Below are 19,696 nucleotides of genomic sequence, written 5' to 3' on the forward strand. Positions count from 1 at the left end.
TTGTATGGCTTTTGGGGGAAGGGAGAAGAGAGTTATCCATCCACGTGGTGGTACATTGTGAGAATATTGTTGGCAAGATAGGATTGTATGGCTTTGGAAGGGAACATAGAAGAGTGTTATCCGTCCACGTGGTGGTACATTGTGAGAATATTGTTGGCAAGATAGGATTGTATGGCTTTTGGGGGAAGGGAGAAGAGAGTTATCCATCCACGTGGTGGTACATTGTGAGAATATTGTTGGCAAGATAGGATTGTATGGCTTTGGGAGGGAAGGGAGAAGAGTGTTATCCGTCCACGTGTTTGTACATTGTGAGAATATTGTTGGCAAGATAGGATTGTATGGCTTTGGGAAGGAACATAGAAGAGTGTTATCCGTCCACGTGGTGGTACATTGTGAGAATATTGTTGGCAAGATAGGATTGTATGGCTTTGGGAAGGAACATAGAAGAGTGTTATCCGTCCACGTGGTGGTACATTGTGAGAATATTGTTGGCAAGATAGGATTGTATGGCTTTGGGAAGGAACATAGAAGAGTGTTATCCGTCCACGTGGTGGTACATTGTGAGAATATTGTTGGCAAGATAGGATTGTATGGCTTTGGGAGGGAAGGGAGAAGAGTGTTATCCATCCATGTGGTGGTACATTGTCAGGGCAATGTTGGCAAGTCAATATCATGTCCGGTGTCTTATGCCAGATATGTTTTGTGTCAGATGTTTCATGTGTCTTGGGTCATGCGTCTTTATGTCATTTAAAGGTAAAGGTTGAATTACTCTGATGATATCTCCAATGTTGGTTTTCTGTTTGGCGGATATGTGAATTGGAAATCCTCAATAGAAAAATGTCAATGGATTTAATGTAATAAATGGATTTCGGCCTTCAGCACTGGCTAAGATAATATTGATGAAGCTAAGTGCGGGTACCAGGGCCTTGGATATTGCACATTTTGATGGTTGCACTTGACCACATCTCCCATTCTTTATCAATGACCAACCACAACCGCATATCCCTGGGGGTTGATATTGCGAGCACCGATCAAACAAAAACCAGAAAAAGAAAACATGTCACCTGCTTTAAAGTTTAAAATCATTCGATAAAATCTCAGAAATATTTTGATGTGTGCTGTCAATACAGTTATGAAGACAATGGTTACTTTACTTTGAGCGGAGTACAGCCAGTGAACTTGTCAATGAATGATGGATTTCAAACCAATTCCATACAGCTTGTGTTTGGCTGAAACAACGTATTTATTCTTATCACAATATTTCACTTCTTCAAACAAAAGGTTTCCTGGGCGCCCAACGTTATCTTTTGCGATCTTTCCCTACTTTTACGTCAAGTATTGACACAGCGGTCAGCGTCATATATTTGGATTGCAAGCCTTTGAAATTCCACTGACGAAGCCTCCATCTCAGTGCGCCGGCGGACGAGATTGATCCGTTAGTGTTGTGTCCACACAGTGAGGCGTCAAGTCTGATTGATTTGTTTGTCTCAAAACAATGTGTCACTTGTCATCGAACTCAGTCAGGCATTGTGACGATAATTTCCTTGATTTGACTTTGTGCGCTTGATTGATCTGTAGAACAATGGCCTGCCTCTGTATTGTCTCAGATACAATAGGGACACTAGCAGTGTAATGCATACCTTACTCAATGTTTAAACATTGCAGCTTTACTAGGGATGTCACAGAGTGTTCTCAGATGCTGAATGTGGTCCATAGTCACTCATACACGGGGGACTCAGGGATAGAGTTGGTCCCCGCCATCCTGTGCTGGTCGCAACCGGTGGATCGGGTGGTCCGACTTGGTGACTTGGTTGATTGTGTGTCATTGTACTCTGACGGCTTGGATTGTGCTCACTATATCGATCACTGGATTGCCTGGCAGCTGTCATGTAGCTGGAACATTGCTGGATGCAGATGAGAGGCAACCAACAAATCTTGAGGTTCTTCTTTGTTATACCATCCCGACATGGGTACAATGTGTAAAGCCCATTTCTGGTGTCCCCTGCGGTGGTATTGCTGGAATATTGCTAAAAGCGGCTTGAAACCATATTCACTCACTCACTCACTAATACATACCAACCAGTAACAGTTTCTTCACAGATGGCCCCACTCACTCTCTCTCTCTCTCCTCTCCCTGTCTCTCCCTCTCTCGCTCCTCCTTGTTTCTTTCTTTCTCTTTCTCTTTCTCTTCCTCTTTCTGTCTCTCCTCTCTCTCCCTCTCTCTCTCCCTCTCTCTTTCTCTCTCCTGCCCTCTCTCCTATCCCTCTCTCGTTCTCTCTTTCACACTTTCTATCTCATTCTTTTTTCTCTCTCTCTATCTCCTATCTGTCATTTTCTTTCTCTCTTTCACACTCACTCTTTTTCTCTCTCCCTCCCTCTCTCTCAGCACAGCCCTGTTGCTCTTGATAAGTCCCACTCACTCTGTTTCTCTCTCTCTCTTTCTCTCTCTCTCCTGCCCTCTCTCCTATCTGTCACTCTCTCTTTCTCTTTCACACTAACTCACTCTTTCACTGTTTTATCTCTCCCTCTTTCTCTCCTGTCCTCTCCTATGTCACGCTCTCTCTCTCTCTCTCTCTCTCTCTCTCTCTCTCTCTCTCTCTCTCTCAGCTCTGTTGCACTTGATAAATCCCACTCACTCACTCTCACATCACCAGAGCAACAAGTTAATGTTCTAACGAACACAAGAATGACTGTCCTCGTGTAATGGCTTCGACTCCTTAAGAAGCAGATAATCGCCTGTCGTGCTGTGAGAATGTTTCTTGTCACTTAGGCATGTGGTCAAGGCAGAGTTGAGGGAAGCTGCCTACTTGAGACTGTCTCTCCGACTCCTCGGGGGACTGTAACTGTGCAAGGACTAAGATCCCTAGAGCTTCGTGTCAGCATTTGTTTCTACCAGCTCAACTTGACCCTGGATAAAGTACATTTTATCAACAATATTCATAAAGAGAAATCCAATTAGTAATCATGATATGAGGAATGCATATTTAATGTATGGGAATAAGTTTGGGGGGTAAATGTTTAGAACAGATTATTTTTTTATCTATAAGTGATCCACATAATGTCAAACCAAAATTTAAGTTTAAAAAAATATATATACTTAAACAATGAACAGTCGCAATGTAAAAGTTTTTTTATCAAGTTTTTTTGGCAAAATATTTTCAGTATTTAATGATGCACTTTAGACCAAAATGTCTGCAATTTATCTCAGTTCTTAACAAGAAGGTCTGATGAAAAGTATGGTTTCAGCTTGAATAAGCTGCTGATGAAATTGTCAGCATCCAAACCAATTCCTATTGCAGCTTTTTGTTCAACCCGAAATGTCAGCCCAGTTGTCAGTAGCCGGAAATTATGTTGTAGGCATGAAAACTATGAGTCTGAGACTTAGAAGACAGGTGATGACGGCGCCATCCTCCCAGAGAGGGGAGGGGGACTTCCATGGTTGCCATGGAGTAATGGGCTCCTGGAAAGTAATCTGTCAGCGCCACAGTAATCAGTGTCTTCTCTTTGATTGGTTCCTGCTAATAATATGGCTGGAAAATCTTTGGTACATGAGAAGCATTTGGTGATGTCAGTTGAGACGTTCTGAAACTTCACAGTCTAGTGGTTGATGTGATTGCCAGGTCAAACTGTGTTTGATAGACTTGCTGGGGAGGGTCTGTTTGACTGGGAAACCCACTTAGTGGAAACCCTGTTTTCTTTGTGATTAGTCTTTGAAATTTATGGAACTGCCTAGAGCATGCTAGACTTGCTTATAAATCTATCTGGATTGGTTTGTTTTCATGAAATACATATTTTCAACAGTCATGATGCTGGTGACTGTCAGGAATGTGTTCTTGATAACAAAGAACCCAGACATGACAAAAGGCACACTCTGATTGAGTGAGTGAGTGAGTGCAGTCTGCAGCTGATTCTGACTTGTCTCATGGATATTGGAATTTCTCAGTTAAAGTAGAGGCTGAGTACAGTTTAAGTAGAGGCTGAGTGCAGTTTGAGTAGATGTGAGTACAGTTTAAGTAGAGGCTGAGGACAGTTTATGTAGAGGCTGAGTACAGTTTAAGTAGAGGCTGAGGACAGTTTAAGTAGAGGCTGAGGACAGTTTAAGTAGATGACCACGGAGGCAGTGATACTTAATGACTGGGTTTGATTGTTAAAAACACTTTTGTTCTTTTGTTTGAGAAAGAATCTCACCCAAGTGTCTTTTGATATCAAATGTACAAACACGAGTTGATGAAACATCATTCTTCCAACTTTGTCAGTTTGTAGACAGTAATAAGCAGTGTCTTAAGTGTAAAAAGTGCTGCTAACAACTTCAGTAGCAGAGCCATTAGTGATGTCATTTGATTGTGACATCATGGTAATCACTGACGTCACAATGGTCTGCAAAGCATTGTGATGCAATTTCATTGCAATGTAGATATCTCCTGTGGGAGCCAGTTTGGGATGATAAATAGAGAATCTCACCCTCGTGTCTTTTGATATCAAATATATTAACATGAGTTGATAAAAGTGGAAAAACTCCAGTGGGAGCCAGTTTTGGATGATAAATTCCTGTCAAGTCACAGTAGCACAGGAATCTCCTTCAAGTTAGGACGTTGTTCTGTGTTATCTGGCTGACTCGTCCAACCAATCATTTCTGACAATATTTGTACCACTGGAAGTCCTTTATTTGACATCAGAGAGCCCCTTTAAATTGATTCTTGATCATGATACTGACTACAGTGTGTCATCACTAATCACCGAATCAACGCGTGGCAGGGATTTGTCTAGACCTGCTCAGAAGCTGATATTCATCCTCAAGTCTGCTGCAAATGGCAGTTAAATTCCCAAGGTGGTATTACCAACTTCCCAGTTCATATAATAACTAATTTTATGGCTTTGTGGAAGTAACTTGAATTTATTGATAACAGGACCAATATATAGGAAGAGGTTTTTATGCTTAGTTTTATATTATTGCATTGAATGCACTCTCATAATACAATGTTCTAATACCTCTAAATTTAAGAAAATAAGAACTTTTAAAAAATCAATATTTTGAGTGAAATGATTTTTTTCAAAATTTGCCTGCGAGGGACATTTAGTTTTGAATCCTAGATTAATCATGGATCTGCTGGATATAAAACTAATTGTTCTGCTTTACTGAAATTTAGAAATATAGATTTTCTTACATCGTATTTCTGTGTGTTGTTTTGTGCATTTTGTCAGCGCTGGTTGAAGGTCATGACACAGTGTCAGCAGCCCTAGTTTAGTTGCAATAAGCAGCCCTACTTTAGTTGCAATCAGCAGCCCTAGTTCAGTTGCAATAAGCTGCCCTACTTTAGTTGCATATAAGCAGCCCCTACATTAGTTGCAATAAGCGGCCTTAGTTTAGTTGCAATAAGCAGCCCTATTATAGTTGCAATAAGCAGCCCCTACTTTAGTTGCAATAAACATCCCTACTTTAGTTGCATATAAGCAGCCCCTACTTTAGTTGCAATAAGCGGCCTTAGTTTAGTTGCAATAAGCAGCCCTATTATAGTTGCAATAAGCTGCCCTACTTTAGTTGCAATAAACATCCCTACTTTAGTTGCAATAAGCGGCCTTAGTTTAGTTGCAATAAGCAGCCCTACTTTAGTTGCATATAAGCAGCCCCTACTTTAGTTGCAATAAGCAGCCCCTACTTTAGTTGCATATAAGCAGCCCCTACTTTAATTGCAATAAGCAGCCCCTACTTTAGTTGCAATAAGCAGCCTTAGTTTAGTTGCAATAAGCAGCCCTACTTTAGTTGCAATAAGCAGCCCTATTATAGTTGCAATAAGCAGCCCTACTTTAGTTGCAATAAGCAGCCCTACTTCAGTTGCAATCAGCAGCCCATGTTTAGTTGCAATAAGCAGCCCCTACTTTAGTTGCAATAAGCAGCCCTACTTTAGTTGCAATAAGCAGCCCTACTTTAGTTGCAATAAGCAGCCCTCTTATAGTTGCAATAAGCAGCCCTACTTTAGTTGCAATAAGCAGCCCCTACTTTAGTTGCAATAAGCAGCCCCTACTTTAGTTGCAATAAGCAGCCCTACTTTAGTTGCAATAAGCGGCCTTAGTTTAGTTGCAATAAGCAGCCCTACTTTAGTTGCAATAAGCAGCCCTACTTTAGTTGCAATAAGCAGCCCTATTATAGTTGCAATAAGCAGCCCTACTTTAGTTGCAATAAGCAGCCCCTACTTTAGTTGCAATAAGCAGCCCTACTTTAGTTGCAATAAGCGGCCTTAGTTTAGTTGCAATAAGCTGCCCTATTATAGTTGCAATAAGCAGCCCTATTATAGTTGCAATAAGCAGCCCTGCTTTAGTTGCAATAAGCAGCCCCTACTTTAGTTGCAATAAGCAGCCCTACTTTAGTTGCAATAAGCGGCCTTAGTTTAGTTGCAATAAGCAGCCCTATTATAGTTGCAATAAGCAGCCCTATTATAGTTGCAATAAGCAGCCCTACTTTAGTTGCAATAAGCAGCCCTATTATAGTTGCAATAAGCAGCCCTATTATAGTTGCAATAAGCAGCCCTATTATAGTTGCAATAAGCAGCCCTACTTTAGTTGCAATAAGCAGCCCCTACTTTAGTTGCAATAAGCGGCCTTAGTTTAGTTGCAATAAGCTGCCCTACTTTAGTTGCAATAAGCAGCCCTATTATAGTTGCAATAAGCAGCCCTATTATAGTTGCAATAAGCCGCCCGGTAGTGGTAGTAGACATCAGGATGCCTGCTTTTGAAGCTAAAACTGTATCATGAAGGTCCTGCGGCCATGGTGTTGACAGAAGATGCTAGCCTGAAATCACTAATTACTGATGCTGTGAAAATAATGGAGTGATTTTGTTGATAGTTGCCAGTGGAAGTGGTGGCAAGTAAATATTGTGTGTGTGTACGTGAACAAGACAGGTGTTGGCCTGGCTGGTAACTCTACCCGTGTTTTCAGTTTGGGGTGTATCAAGTAATTGCTTCTCAATTCCCTTGTCAGACAGACTGCCTCCGTGGTCTAGTGGATAGTGGGTCTTGTCAGACAGACTGCCTCGTGGTCTAGTGGATAGTGGGTCTGTCAGGAGTGCGGAATGCCAGTGGTTTGAGGCTGGGATGTGTTATGCCAAAAAACATTAAAAGATGGCACTTGTTGTTCCCCTGCCTGGCACTTGTCATTCAGTAGAAAATAAAAGCATGCACACACACTCGCACACTCACTCGCACACTCACTCGCACACTCACTCACTCACTCACTCACTCACTCACTCAGGCACTCACTCACCCACTCACTCACTCACTCATGCACTCACTCACTCACTCACTCACTCACTCACTCACTCATGCACTCACTCACGCACTCACTCACTCACTCACTCACTCACACACGCCTAATTTTATGACTTGTGGAAGTAACCTGAATGGTGATGATTGTTTCTCACTCACTCACTCACTCACTCACTCACTCACTCACTCACTCATTTCCATGATGAATTTTTACTAAAAAGAGATTATACATAAGATGAAATGGTTCAAATTTCAAACGCATTTTGCAAATAGAATTTCATGCACACCAGAATAATTCCTTCAATTTCAATTAGACACAATTCACTGCAAATCATTTTCATCTGCAGCGATGAATAACGAGGTCCACATTGGAATCCAAATGTTTAATCTGTGACATATTCATCAGCGATTTTCCACCTGAACTGCTGACTGCTCGGGTATCCCATGATGCATTGCAGGCAGGAATGACAGCTCTTGAACACGACAATTAACACCATAGGGACAAGTTGCTGAGAAGTGAGTGGGAATAGAACACTTATCAATAAGTGTTAATAATTGACTGCCAATGAAGCCCACCGTGGACCCAAGCCCTTGAGGGAGGCATTCAGCCGGTTACCTGAAGGCATAATAGCCCTAACTGCTTATTGCTGGCCATTAGGAGATTTAAACCACACGTGAAAACAGCTCAAGGGCTTTTGTTACCGGCAAATTGATCGAGATCCGAGTCGTAGTATGTGGAGATGTAATTGGTGTTTGGGCTTCGGAGGGAAAGGGACGGAGAGCGTGATTCTGCTGCAAAACTGTTCTAATTTCTGAATATATAAGGCAGACTTGTCCCTGTCTGAGATTTACGTTGCTTCAACGCAGGAAGAGGAATGGTTGATGATGCTGTCACACGCTGTTTTTCTAATTTCTGTATGGATCAGGTGCGGCTGTTGAAGTTTGGAATCGGGAGTCTTAATGTAGATTGATAGTTAAAAGTCAGCTTGACGCGAGAGCCTTGTTTATGTGTGGAATTAAATCAATAAGAGTCATATGAAGATTTGTGTTCTCGCCAAATCTTACTACATGATAACAGATGTCTGAATGCAGTGTTACTATGGCAATCATAGGCAGTTGAACAGGTTGTCTTTTCCATGAAGAGGGTTATTTCAAGAAGGGTCGTGCAGGAGAGCAAGTGCTTGCCAACAGATGGTTATATGAAGACCTCACGGAGAGTGGGCACAAACTCCCAGCTTGTAACGAGGATTGTGGCGTGACATTGTCCAAACTGGTGACTTTTCTAATTTTCCAAAGTGTTGTCATTTACGGACTGACGGAGCTGATGTAATTACTTTCTTGACAGTTGGATTTGACGTCGTTTTTATCCAGGACGAAGTTCCTTAATGACACGTTTCTCTGTATACAAATACACATCCCTTCTGACAAGAAGAGGTATTGCATGAGATCAATAACTTGCCGTGACGCTTTGCGTCTTTGAAGAGTTCGTGGATGATTTTAATAGATATCTTCCTTGTGTCTGGCTGAAGGTAATTCTTTCATGAAGTCAAAGATAATTTGTCCAACCTTTTCTAAGGAGGTTTTGTGACGTGTTTGATGAATGTGATATAATGTCGTGACGAATACAGTTTGTTGGTTATCAATACTTGACAACAGTCGTGAGTGAAGTGTTGTGTTTATCTGCTGGGGAGGATTATGTAAGACACACTGAGGATTCATTCTAAACGGAATACTGATTTCAACCGAAGTAATTTGTGATTGAAGATTAAAATCAACTCCTCCAGAACGTGTAAAGAATTGTCAGGATGTGAAGCTGTGGGTGTGAAGATGACAGAGATATGAGTACCACACTTCACTAAGCTGTCCTCCGATGCTGTATTAAAGTACTTTCAATATATTTCATCATCTGAAGTGCAAATGACATTAAGGCCCTGGACACCGGAATATGACCATCAATATTTTATGATACACTGTCAATCCGGCAGATCTGCATGTGTGGAGAGAACAAGAGTCTAGCATGATAACATACATTGGGATGTTTTCATGTGTGTGAAAATAGATATCCGTTTGTGTTTCTAGGAATATCAAGATGAGATTGAGAATAACCTGTGTGCGTCAGAGGCATGTGTCTCACAGCCATCACGGGGAAACGTACCTGAGCAGTGTCGTCAATCAGGACGGTTATCCCGCAATTTAAAAAACCTTTTTCTAATGTGTGACATTTTCAAAATGAACAGGAAATTCATAATGATGTGTGATAGTGTATGTCCTGAGGCTCAAATATATTTTGGCGGAGATGAAGACTTTCCTTAATACAACTGTTATGGTGAACTGTTTTTTATACATCCTCGAAGGGAAGGATCATGTAAGTGACTTTTTATCCAAGAACGCAAACATGTTGGATATTACTCCCAAAGCTCTAATTTCAAGAACACAGTTGATATGAGCAATCAACTTGATGCCATTCTGTAAGTAAAGTAGAGTATCTAGGAGATTTAATAAGCAGTCAAAAACTGACGTCTGCTTCGACAGAATTTCCAACAAAAGGATTGATTTCAAGGAAAACCGTAAAGCAGCCCCTGTGATCTAGACACAGACGTTACTGCCAAGAATCCTCTTTGAAATCGGCTGATAGATTCTCATCAAATATTTTTTCAAACTGACAGTTGTTTTCAGTGTATGTTTTGGCGTCTGCTCACTTGGAGAGAATCAGGTCTCGGGGGAGACAAGGTGGTTAGAAGAGATTCACAGACAGGGGCATATTTGTGAATGTTCATGTTTATCTGAAGTAGGGTTCCGGTTTGAGAACATGATAGTGTTATCACTTTGAATGTGATAGTCCAATGCTATAGACACATGTTGTATAAATGGACTAGCTTGGCTAAATGAGATGCCATATTCAGTGGGCAGTCGGCGGGGTTTGGCTATGTAACTCATTTGAATGTACCGTATGTCCCAGATATGGATTTCTCCAGCTAATAACGACCTGTTCTTTGATGTGAAGTAACTGGGGTATGGGGATATTGAGGTGGGGTATTTCATGGTTGTGGTGATTGATGCAAATCTAATAATTATCAATACATGGTGATTTGTGAACTCAAATGCATCAACCAGTGAACGATGGACCATTATGAATCTGTTTAATCTTGTTTAGTTCAATTATTTCTTGAATGAGACAGACTGTGGTATAGTGGATCTGTTTAGGCTCAGAAGAATAACCTACTGTGAATGTCCCTAGCTTGTAATGAGTTTGGGAACTGCCTTTCTGTGCCGCTGCTTCAGGGTTAGAACCATGGATGGCTCAAGGCCTTGAGAGAAAAATCCTTTCGGACATTTGGTGCAGATTTTCTTCCTGACTACTCCGAATCTGTCAACTCCAGGGTCACGTGTGTTCGAGGGGGATTGGGCGACCTGAGACTGAATGGAAATGAACTGTGTTTAAAGGCAATGTTGAAATAGCAACGATGGAAATTGTGTGGAATTTCATGGGTTCCGAGAAAGTGGTTGGTTACCATTACTCTGAAGTATATGTGATGAGGAAGTCATGCAGATGGTTGTCTATGTGTTCGGTGGTCATTGAAGCGGCTGTTGACTAGCAAGGAAAACACTTTTATTGAAGTGACTAGCAAGGAAAACACTTTCATTGAAGTGGCTGTTGACTAGCAAGGAAATACTTTCATTGAAGTGACTAGCAAGGAAAACACTTTTATTGAAGTAATACTTTCATTGAAGTGACTAGCAAGGACATACTTTCATTGAAGTGGCTGTTGACTAGCAAGGAAAACACTTTCATTCAAGTGGCTGTTGACTAGTAAGGAAAATACTTTCGTTGAAGTGACTAGCAAGGAAAACACTTTTATTGAAGTGAATAGCAAGGAAAACACTTTTATTGAAGTAATACTTTCATTGAAGTGACTAGCAAGGAAAACACTTTTATTGAAGTGGCTGTTGACTAGCAAGGAAAACACTTTCATTGAAGTGAATAGCAAGGAAAACACTTTTATTGAAGTGGCTGTTGACTAGCAAGGAAAACACTTTCATTGAAGTGAATAGCAAGGAAATACTTTCATTGAAGTATCTGTTGACTAGCAAGGAAAACACTTTCATTGAAGTGACTAGCAAGGAAAACACTTTTATTGAAGTAATACTTTCATTTAAGTGGTTGGTGACTAGCAAGGAAAACACTTTTATTGAAGTGGCTGTTGACTAGCAAGGAAATACTTTCATTGAAGTGGCTGTTGACTAGCAAGGAAAACACTTTCATTGAAGTGGCTGTTGACATGCAAGGAAAATACTTTCATTGAAGTGACTAGCAAGGAAAACACTTTTATTGAAGTAATACTTTCATTGAAGTGGCTGTTGACTAGTAAGGAAAACACTTTTATTGAAGTGGCTGTTGACATGCAAGGAAAATACTTTCATTGAAGTGACTAGCAAGGAAAACACTTTCATTGAAGTGGCTGTTGACTAGTAAGGAAAATACTTTTGTTGAAGTGACTAGCAAGGAAAACACTTTTATTGAAGTGGCTGTTGGCTAGCAAGGAAAATACTTTCATTGAAGGTTGTATGTATCTCATATGTAAAGAAAATACAATTGTGTGCAGTTTGCAACCATAATTGACAATTCTGTATGGAAATAAAATCAATTGCGATGGATTATCGGCTTCGCTGTTGCTGGGAAGAACAGTGCACTCAAGGAAATCAGCAGTGCTAATCAACAATGATACGTTGACATTTACAGTTAAGTGGTCTAAATTGTTGGTTCCATTCGGAGTTAATCGTTTTGTTTGTGGATTTATTCAGACAATTACGCGAGGAAATGTTCAGCTCTTGTTGCATTAATTACCACTAATTATCTTTAATCAATCAGACATTTGTGATCTATCAATCATTCACGGGGGAGACATGCCTGCAGTTGTTTCGCCTACGCTGTGAACGTGTACGTGGTAAATGTAGCGAGGCAGATCTCCATGTGCTGATTCTCTTGGTTGAGAACTGTGACTACTCTGCCTTGGACAGAATGATTTGAAAAGTACCAGATACGACTTGCGAAGCCTGCTTACAGGGCACTAGCCCTCAGATGTAGCGACTACGTGACAACATTCCCGGTTTCGCTACAGTGAGTGTATGATGATGTTGGGTGGAAGTACCTGTGCGATTTGAAACTTTGAAGCCTGATTTGAAACTTTGAAGCCTGATTTGAAACTTTAAAGCCTGATTTGAAACTTTGCTGCTCATACTGAAACTATATGTTGACTACACCAAGGAATTAACACTGTTGACTACACCAAGGAATTAACACTGTTGACTATACCAAGGAATTATCACTGTGTTGACTATACCAAGGAATTAACACTGAGTTGACTAAAAAATCCTTATTTAACCAGAAGTAATTGTTCTGTTTTCAGTAACTATTTTCCTATCCAAAGATTGAAATATATATACTTACTTACAATCAGAAACTGATCCAGAAATTTCCCATCAACCGACTGGAATGCCAAATTGACAATTGCTTATTTATACCAAGAAGTCGGGAATCGCTTTCATGTGGATATACACGCTGATATGTGCAAGAAGTAAACAGTCAGAAAGCTGTCATTGTCCGAGGTCTTCTGTGACTGAAGGAAGCATGGCAGCACCAGATAGATTCCTGCAGTGACAATAGAATTCCTATTGATGGACAGCGATACACAACAGAATCATAGATCTCCCTGACCTATATGTGGCTATTGCTTAGCATTGATACACTTGAGGACGACTCACAATGGAGTGTATATTACTGGGATAATCAAAGAGAGATCACAACGTTACCATGAGGTTCTGATCCATGAGGAATGCGCTGTGAAGGTGGTGGGTGTTTTCTAAGAGCTGCCGTACTACACAGAGTGGTGACAGTGCCGCCATAATGTTCAATATGGAGCGCCGGGCAGGCGTGCCCATTGTGAAGAAAAATGGTATATGTAAGTCGGTGAATGGCACGCTGCAGACACTGGTGTCACGGCAAACTATCGCGGCCAGCTACCAGCTGGAGTACTGCTGGTTCTGTGGCAAGCCTATGTCTATCCCAGGGTGAGTGAGAGGGGAGAGGTGGTGGTTGTTGATGTTGTTGTTGTTGTTGTTGTTGTTGTTGTCAGCTGCATCATTATGCAAGGGAGGAGAGGTTGTTATTTTTGTTATCATCATGATCCTGTGAGTTGGAGAAGAGCTGCTATATATATCATCATCAATCTGATTATGTAAGAGTCAGTTAGAGGAGAGCTACTATAAATATCATCATTAACCTGTTAATGCAAGAGTGAGTTGGAAGAGAGCTACTATATATATCATCATCAATCTGATTATGTAAGAGTCAGTTAGAGGAGAGCTACTATAAATATCATCATTAACCTGTTAATGCAAGAGTGAGTTGGAGGAGGGCTACTGTATATATCATCATCAATCTGATTATGCAAGTGTGAGTTAGTGGAGAGCTACTATAAATATCATCAACAATCTGATTATGAAAGAGTGAGTTAGAGGAGAGCTACTATAAATATCATCATCAATATGATTATGCGAGAGTGAGTTAGAGGAGAGCTACTATAAATATCATCATCAATATGATTATGCAAGAGTGAGTTAGAGGAGAGCTACTATTTATTATTAATTTTCATCATCAATCTGATTATGCAAGAGTGAGTTAGAGGAGAGCTACTATAATTATCATCAATCTGATTATGCAAGAGTCAGAGGAGAGCTACTATATCTACCAACATCAATATGATTATGCAAGGGTGAGTTAGAGGAGAGCTACTATAAATATCATCATCAATCTGATTATGCAAGATTGAGTTAGAGGAGGGCTACTATAAATATCATCATCAATATGATTATGCAAGAGTGAGTTAGAGGAGAGCTACTATAAATATCATCATCAATATGATTATGCAAGAGTGAGTTAGAGGAGAGCTACTATAAATATCATCATCAATCTGATTATGCAAGAGTCAGAGGAGAGCTACTATATCTACCAACATCAATATGATTATGCAAGGGTGAGTTAGAGGAGAGCTACTATAAAGATCATCAGCAATGCAACAGTTACGATATAGATCCACAGTACTATATATTGATTAATTAGGAATGGCTGCTTCCGAGTAAGTCAATTCCATTACTGAAACATGAGACTTAATGTCAGCAAGACAATGCCAGGCAGACAAGACGGAACGAAACTTGCAGACTCGTGGCAGATGAGATACCGATGATGATTGAGTCACAGTTTCTGGATGTAGGTTAGGTCATAGTCCGTCCCTAGCCACTCATTACACCAGGTGAAGTAGAGGATTGGGTGGTCAGGCTCCGTGATTTGGTTGATTGCGTGTGACACCAGGTGCAGTAGAGGATTGGGTGGTCAGGCTCCATGACTTGGTTGATTGCGTGTGACACCAGGTGCTGTAGAGGATTGGGTGGTCAGGCTCCATGACTTGGTTGATTGCGTGTGACACCAGGTGCAGTAGAGGATTGGGTGGTCAGACACCAGGTGAAGTAGAGGATTGGGTGGTCAGGCTCCATGACTTGGTTGATTGCGTGTGACACCAGGTGCAGTAGAGGATTGGGTGGTCAGGCTCCATGACTTGGTTGATTGCGTGTGACACCAGGTGCAGTAGAGGATTGGGTGGTCAGGCTCCATGACTTGGTTGATTGCGTGTTACACCAGGTGCAGTAGAGGATTGGATGGTCAGGCTCCATGACTTGGTTGATTGCGTGTGACACCAGGTGCAGTAGAGGATTGGGTGGTCAGGCTCCGTGACTTGGTTGATTGTGTGTGATTCTACCTCTATGCAATGGATCGTTACTTGCAATATCAATCACTGGATTTTCTGGTCCAGATTTGATAGTTTCCATGTTGCTGTCATTTTGCTGGAATATTGCTGAACGCAGCTTCAAACAACAAACAAGTGAACCAAATTTTGTCAAATATTAATTAATTCTCATTGAGTGACCTAACATGGTGGCTATGAGTGACACAGGGTTGAGATAAACATATCATTTGACAAGAAAAGACAAATGGTCCGTTTGTTATGAATTTTCAGTCTTGTTTTTACACTGTAAAACATAGTATCAATTGGAGTGAAAGCGATGTTCTCCCAAAATTCTATTGTAGTGTGTACATGTTTTTAAGAAATGAGCATTTGGGTGTTTCTTTTAGCTCATTAAAAAACAGGGGCACAGGGGGCCCAATCGTCTAAGGCGCTGTGATTCGCTGTGCAGAGTTGTGTCCCTTGGGCACGCCAGAAACCTATGATTGTGGGTTCGAATCCCGGTTCGCCCCGATTATGTTTCTAAGTTTTTATGATTATGTTTCATACCTGTGCTCGTGGGTTTCACCGAAGTGGTAGACACCTGAGACCTGCATCCCTTCGGGCTTTCCTCCCACATTAAGCTGACACGCCGTGATCTAACTGGAATACTGATAAAGCGGCGTTAAACCCAACTCACTCACTCATTGAATATAACACAATATTCTGACATGTCTCTTTCCCATTACATGTGGGGCGGTCGGGTAGCCCAGTGGTTAAAGCGTTCATTCGTCACGCCGAGGACCCGGGTTCGATTCCCAACATGGGTACAATGTGTGAAGCCCATTTCTGGTGTCCCCCGCCGTGATATTGCTGGAATATTGCTAAAAGCGGCGTAAAACCTCACTCACTCACTCACTCACTCCCATTACATGGCTAGTTGTGGGCAAGGATTTTATTGCACTTCTGTTAATGTTACATTCTTTTTTCAGTCGATCATGTTATGATTCAGATTGTTTTTATTTTCAATTGATTACACCGAAACTTGTTATTTTTTAAAAATTAAGGAACTTGAATGTCTTATTTTTGTCAGCTAACAAAATATTATGATCGAATGTGAAAAATGATAAAATGATAAAGAAAATATCGGACTGCATGCCGCTCAACGTAAAGTACCAAAAGTAAAAAATTACCTTTTCTGATAGTTGTGTGCCGATAGATTTGGGCGATACTTTCTAAATTCGCATAATTTTCTTTTTGAGGTTAATTAGCTACTGAAAGAACATTTCACCAAATCAACATCAACGACTGGTACACCTTCATATGAAAGTAATTTACCACTGCCTGTCCTTATTGACATGTCTTTTTCATCTTTTTATCCCCCCAACGATTGCCTACATTTTTGTGTCAGGGATGAAATCGCGAATGTTTTTGTTATCTGATCGTCGTCTATGGTAGCCGCCATCTTTGTGAAGCTATACAAGATAAGAACAGCGATCTGATTTGATATCTCGTTTTCATTACATAACTCCTGATCTACCCAGGGTCGAGCCAAGAAAATGGCCTTGATGTGGCAAGGGTAATAACAAGGCTTAAATATTGGCTGGAGGACACGCTTGCCTCGGGAACATGCAACAAGGCAGGCAGGCTGGTGATCCATAAACAGAACTAGACTGTCTTGAACATTGCTGGCCTTCCTTTGTAAATAAACACCGCCTCCCTGGTCTAGTGGTAGAGTGTCCGCCCGGAGAGCGGAAGGTCCGGGGTTCGATCCCCGGCGGCGTACCAAAAGACGTTAAAAGATGGTACTTGTTGTTACCCTGTCTGGCGCTCGGCATTAAAGGGCTAAAACAAGGACTGGTCGGTTCGGAGTCAGTAAACTGTGTCTGAGTGGGGTATTCATGTTAAACTGCGGCATGGTATCTCAGTGAGCTAGCACTATAAATCGGCATCAGTCCAGACTAGTACAAGCAGCCACATACACACACACGTACATGCACGTCACTATACAAGTGCAATAATCTTGGACGCAACGTTAAACCCAATTTCACCCCACCTTGTAAATATACCTGCTAGATTATATTTCTCAGATTTACTTACAAAACTATCCCTGTCGCCGATGATTGTTATTATCATCATCTCACTCTCTCTCCTTTCCATGTGGTCTTTACTTTAGATTTATTAGCATTTCTAAAAAAAACTAAAAATCACCACTTTCGGTGAGGGAATTCATTGATTGTACCTTTTAAGACTTTGGCCGATTGTGAGAGTTGGCTAGCACATATGACAACCAGGATATGTTAACTCAACTCAGAATGATGTTGAGTCTTGATTTGAATTAAGCAAAGTCTTTCCTTATGCTTCAAATCTACACGGTTAAAAGAAATTCAATAGTACATGCTGAACTTAAGACCAAATAGTGGGGCAAATGGGAATATATTTCACCTATCCTGACATATTCTCACCACCAAGAGAAAGCGAATACAATACATATTGGTTAACATGTGAAGACTTTCTCATATTCAAGTGATATTAGATTGGTTTGATGCACAAACGACATACTGGTGTGTTGTGTGAACTGACACTCGTGAACGCATCACATGTGACGTCATAGATCCATGACTCGAGATGCACCATTTCTCCTGTGGAGGATTAGCATGTAAAGTTAGAAATCACGTGCAGCATATGTGGTAACACATGACTGATTGTTAGTCATTAAGTGGTACACATTGGAAACATCTCTTCTTAACGTATGTTTCTATGGTTCACGTTTCTTTTGGCGGTGAAACACGCGTTAAGAGCCGTATTGAGTGTTGATTTTCTGTTTCTTTTGGCGGTGAAACACGCTTTAAGAGCCGTTTTGAGTGTTGATTTTCTGTTTCTTTTGGCAGTGAAACACGAGTTTAGAGCCGTATTGAGTGTTGATTTTCTGTTTCTTTTGGCAGTGGAACACGAGTTTAGAGCCGTATTGAGTGTTGATTTTCTGTTTCTTTTGGCAGTGAAACACGAGTTTAGAGCCGTATTGAGTGTTGATTTTCTGTTTCTTTTGGCAGTGAAACACGATTTTAGAGCCATATTGAGTGTTGGGTTTGTGTTGCAGTTTGAGCAGTGGAGAGGGACAACTGGAGAAACTAGCCGAGCTGGAGCTGCTCCTTGCACAGGCACAGGCAGACAAGCTCCACCTGGTGGAAGAACAGGTTAGATAACTCTTAATTAACTACCCATATCTTGATCATGTTTTAAGATCCTATGAAGTGCTACACATACAACCTCTTGTTCCTATGTTAAAGATATATGTCTCTTGAATTGAAATAAAAAAAATTACAAAAATTAATTAATTTATCTTAATTAAGAGTTAGATACACTGCAAGGGGTATTGGCCTGACTATTGTTTTGCACGAATTATTCCGCCAGCTCTGTAGGGGCTCCGGTTACAATAGTTTCCCAGCAATCTGTGATGGTCAAAAACTTTCAATATGTGACCAATAAAATATGTCGACAAGACTCTCAGGCCCTCCAGTGAATATTAAGTGCTGGGTTCATTCCATTGGCACTGGGACTTTTTGCCTAGATTTTATGATCGAGGCTCGAGATTTGCCCCAACTTTCTTGTTGTGTCAGGACTACGGTTGAGAATAGTGGTGTTTGCTGTCGTACAGATTCTGATGGACAACAGTAAAGATATTGTCTTTGCCCAATTGTTCTGAGTCTACTTTCCCAAATTTGTGTCATGGCGCCATTCTCTTCAGATCTTAGTGTTAATGTATGGAGCATATAACCTAACATCATCTGGACTCCGCCTTCAGAGAAGTGGCTGAAGTCTCAGACTGAGGATCTTGCTGGGTATCTAAGTGAATTAAACTCTAAAAAGAAGTACTTTATTTAGCTCAGAGTGTATATTCCCCTTTACTTTGGTAGCTAAATCTTCCTTGTTTACCAGTTGCTGCAACCCGTGAAGATCTGGGTAAGAATTGGTCTTCAGCAATTGGGGGTGGTTGGGTAGCCTAGTGGTTAAAGCGTTCGCTCGTCATGCCAAAGACCTTGGTTCGATTCCTGACATGGGTACAATGTGTGAAGCCCATTTCAGGTGTCCCCCGCTGTGATATTGCTGGAATATTGCTTAAAGTGGCGTAAAGCCATACTCACTCACTCACTCACTCACTCACTCACTCACTCACTCACTCACTCACTCACTCACTCACTCACTCACTCACTCACTCACTCACTCACTCACTCACTCACTCACTTCAGCAATCGGGTGGTCAGGCTCACTGCTTTGGTTGATGCATGTCATCGTATCCCAATTGCGTAGATCGATGCTCATGATGGATTGTGTGGTCCAGACTCGATTATTACAGACCGCCATCATATAGCTGGAATATTGCTGAGTGGTGTGTACAACCAACCAACCAATTGCTGCATGTTGTCTGTAGCAAGCTGACTGTTGCAGGTACATATTCGTGAAGCTGAGATGATGGCACTCCACGAGGAGAGACAGAAGAGAGAAGTGCTGGAGAGGAAGTTGCAGGAGGAGACGATGCTCCGGGAGGAGCTGGTACAACAACAGGTCAAGATGAGGGAAAAACAAATACAGCAGGTGTGTAGAAGTCCAACTGGTGCTTGTTCAAATAGATCCAACTGGTGCTTGTTTGGTTGAAA

General features: G+C 41.2%; 1 protein-coding gene across 9 annotated transcripts in view; it reads left to right on the forward strand.

The window, feature by feature from the left end:
• LOC124120339 (pleckstrin homology-like domain family B member 2) overlaps positions 1 to 19,696 on the forward strand; it is a 173,514-nt gene that overhangs the window by 151,668 nt on the left and 2,150 nt on the right. For all 9 annotated transcript variants that reach the window (XM_048401978.1, XM_048401982.1, XM_048401981.1 and 6 more), the window contains 2 exons: positions 18,139 to 18,235; positions 19,488 to 19,634. In XM_048401978.1, coding sequence (XP_048257935.1) covers positions 18,139 to 18,235; positions 19,488 to 19,634 — 244 coding nt within the window. The remainder of the gene's footprint in view (positions 1 to 18,138; positions 18,236 to 19,487; positions 19,635 to 19,696) is intronic.

This window comes from Haliotis rufescens, unplaced genomic scaffold, assembly GCF_023055435.1.
Source record: "Haliotis rufescens isolate VD_foot unplaced genomic scaffold, xgHalRufe1.0.p SCAF_24, whole genome shotgun sequence".
Taxonomy (NCBI): Eukaryota; Metazoa; Mollusca; class Gastropoda; order Lepetellida; family Haliotidae; genus Haliotis; species Haliotis rufescens.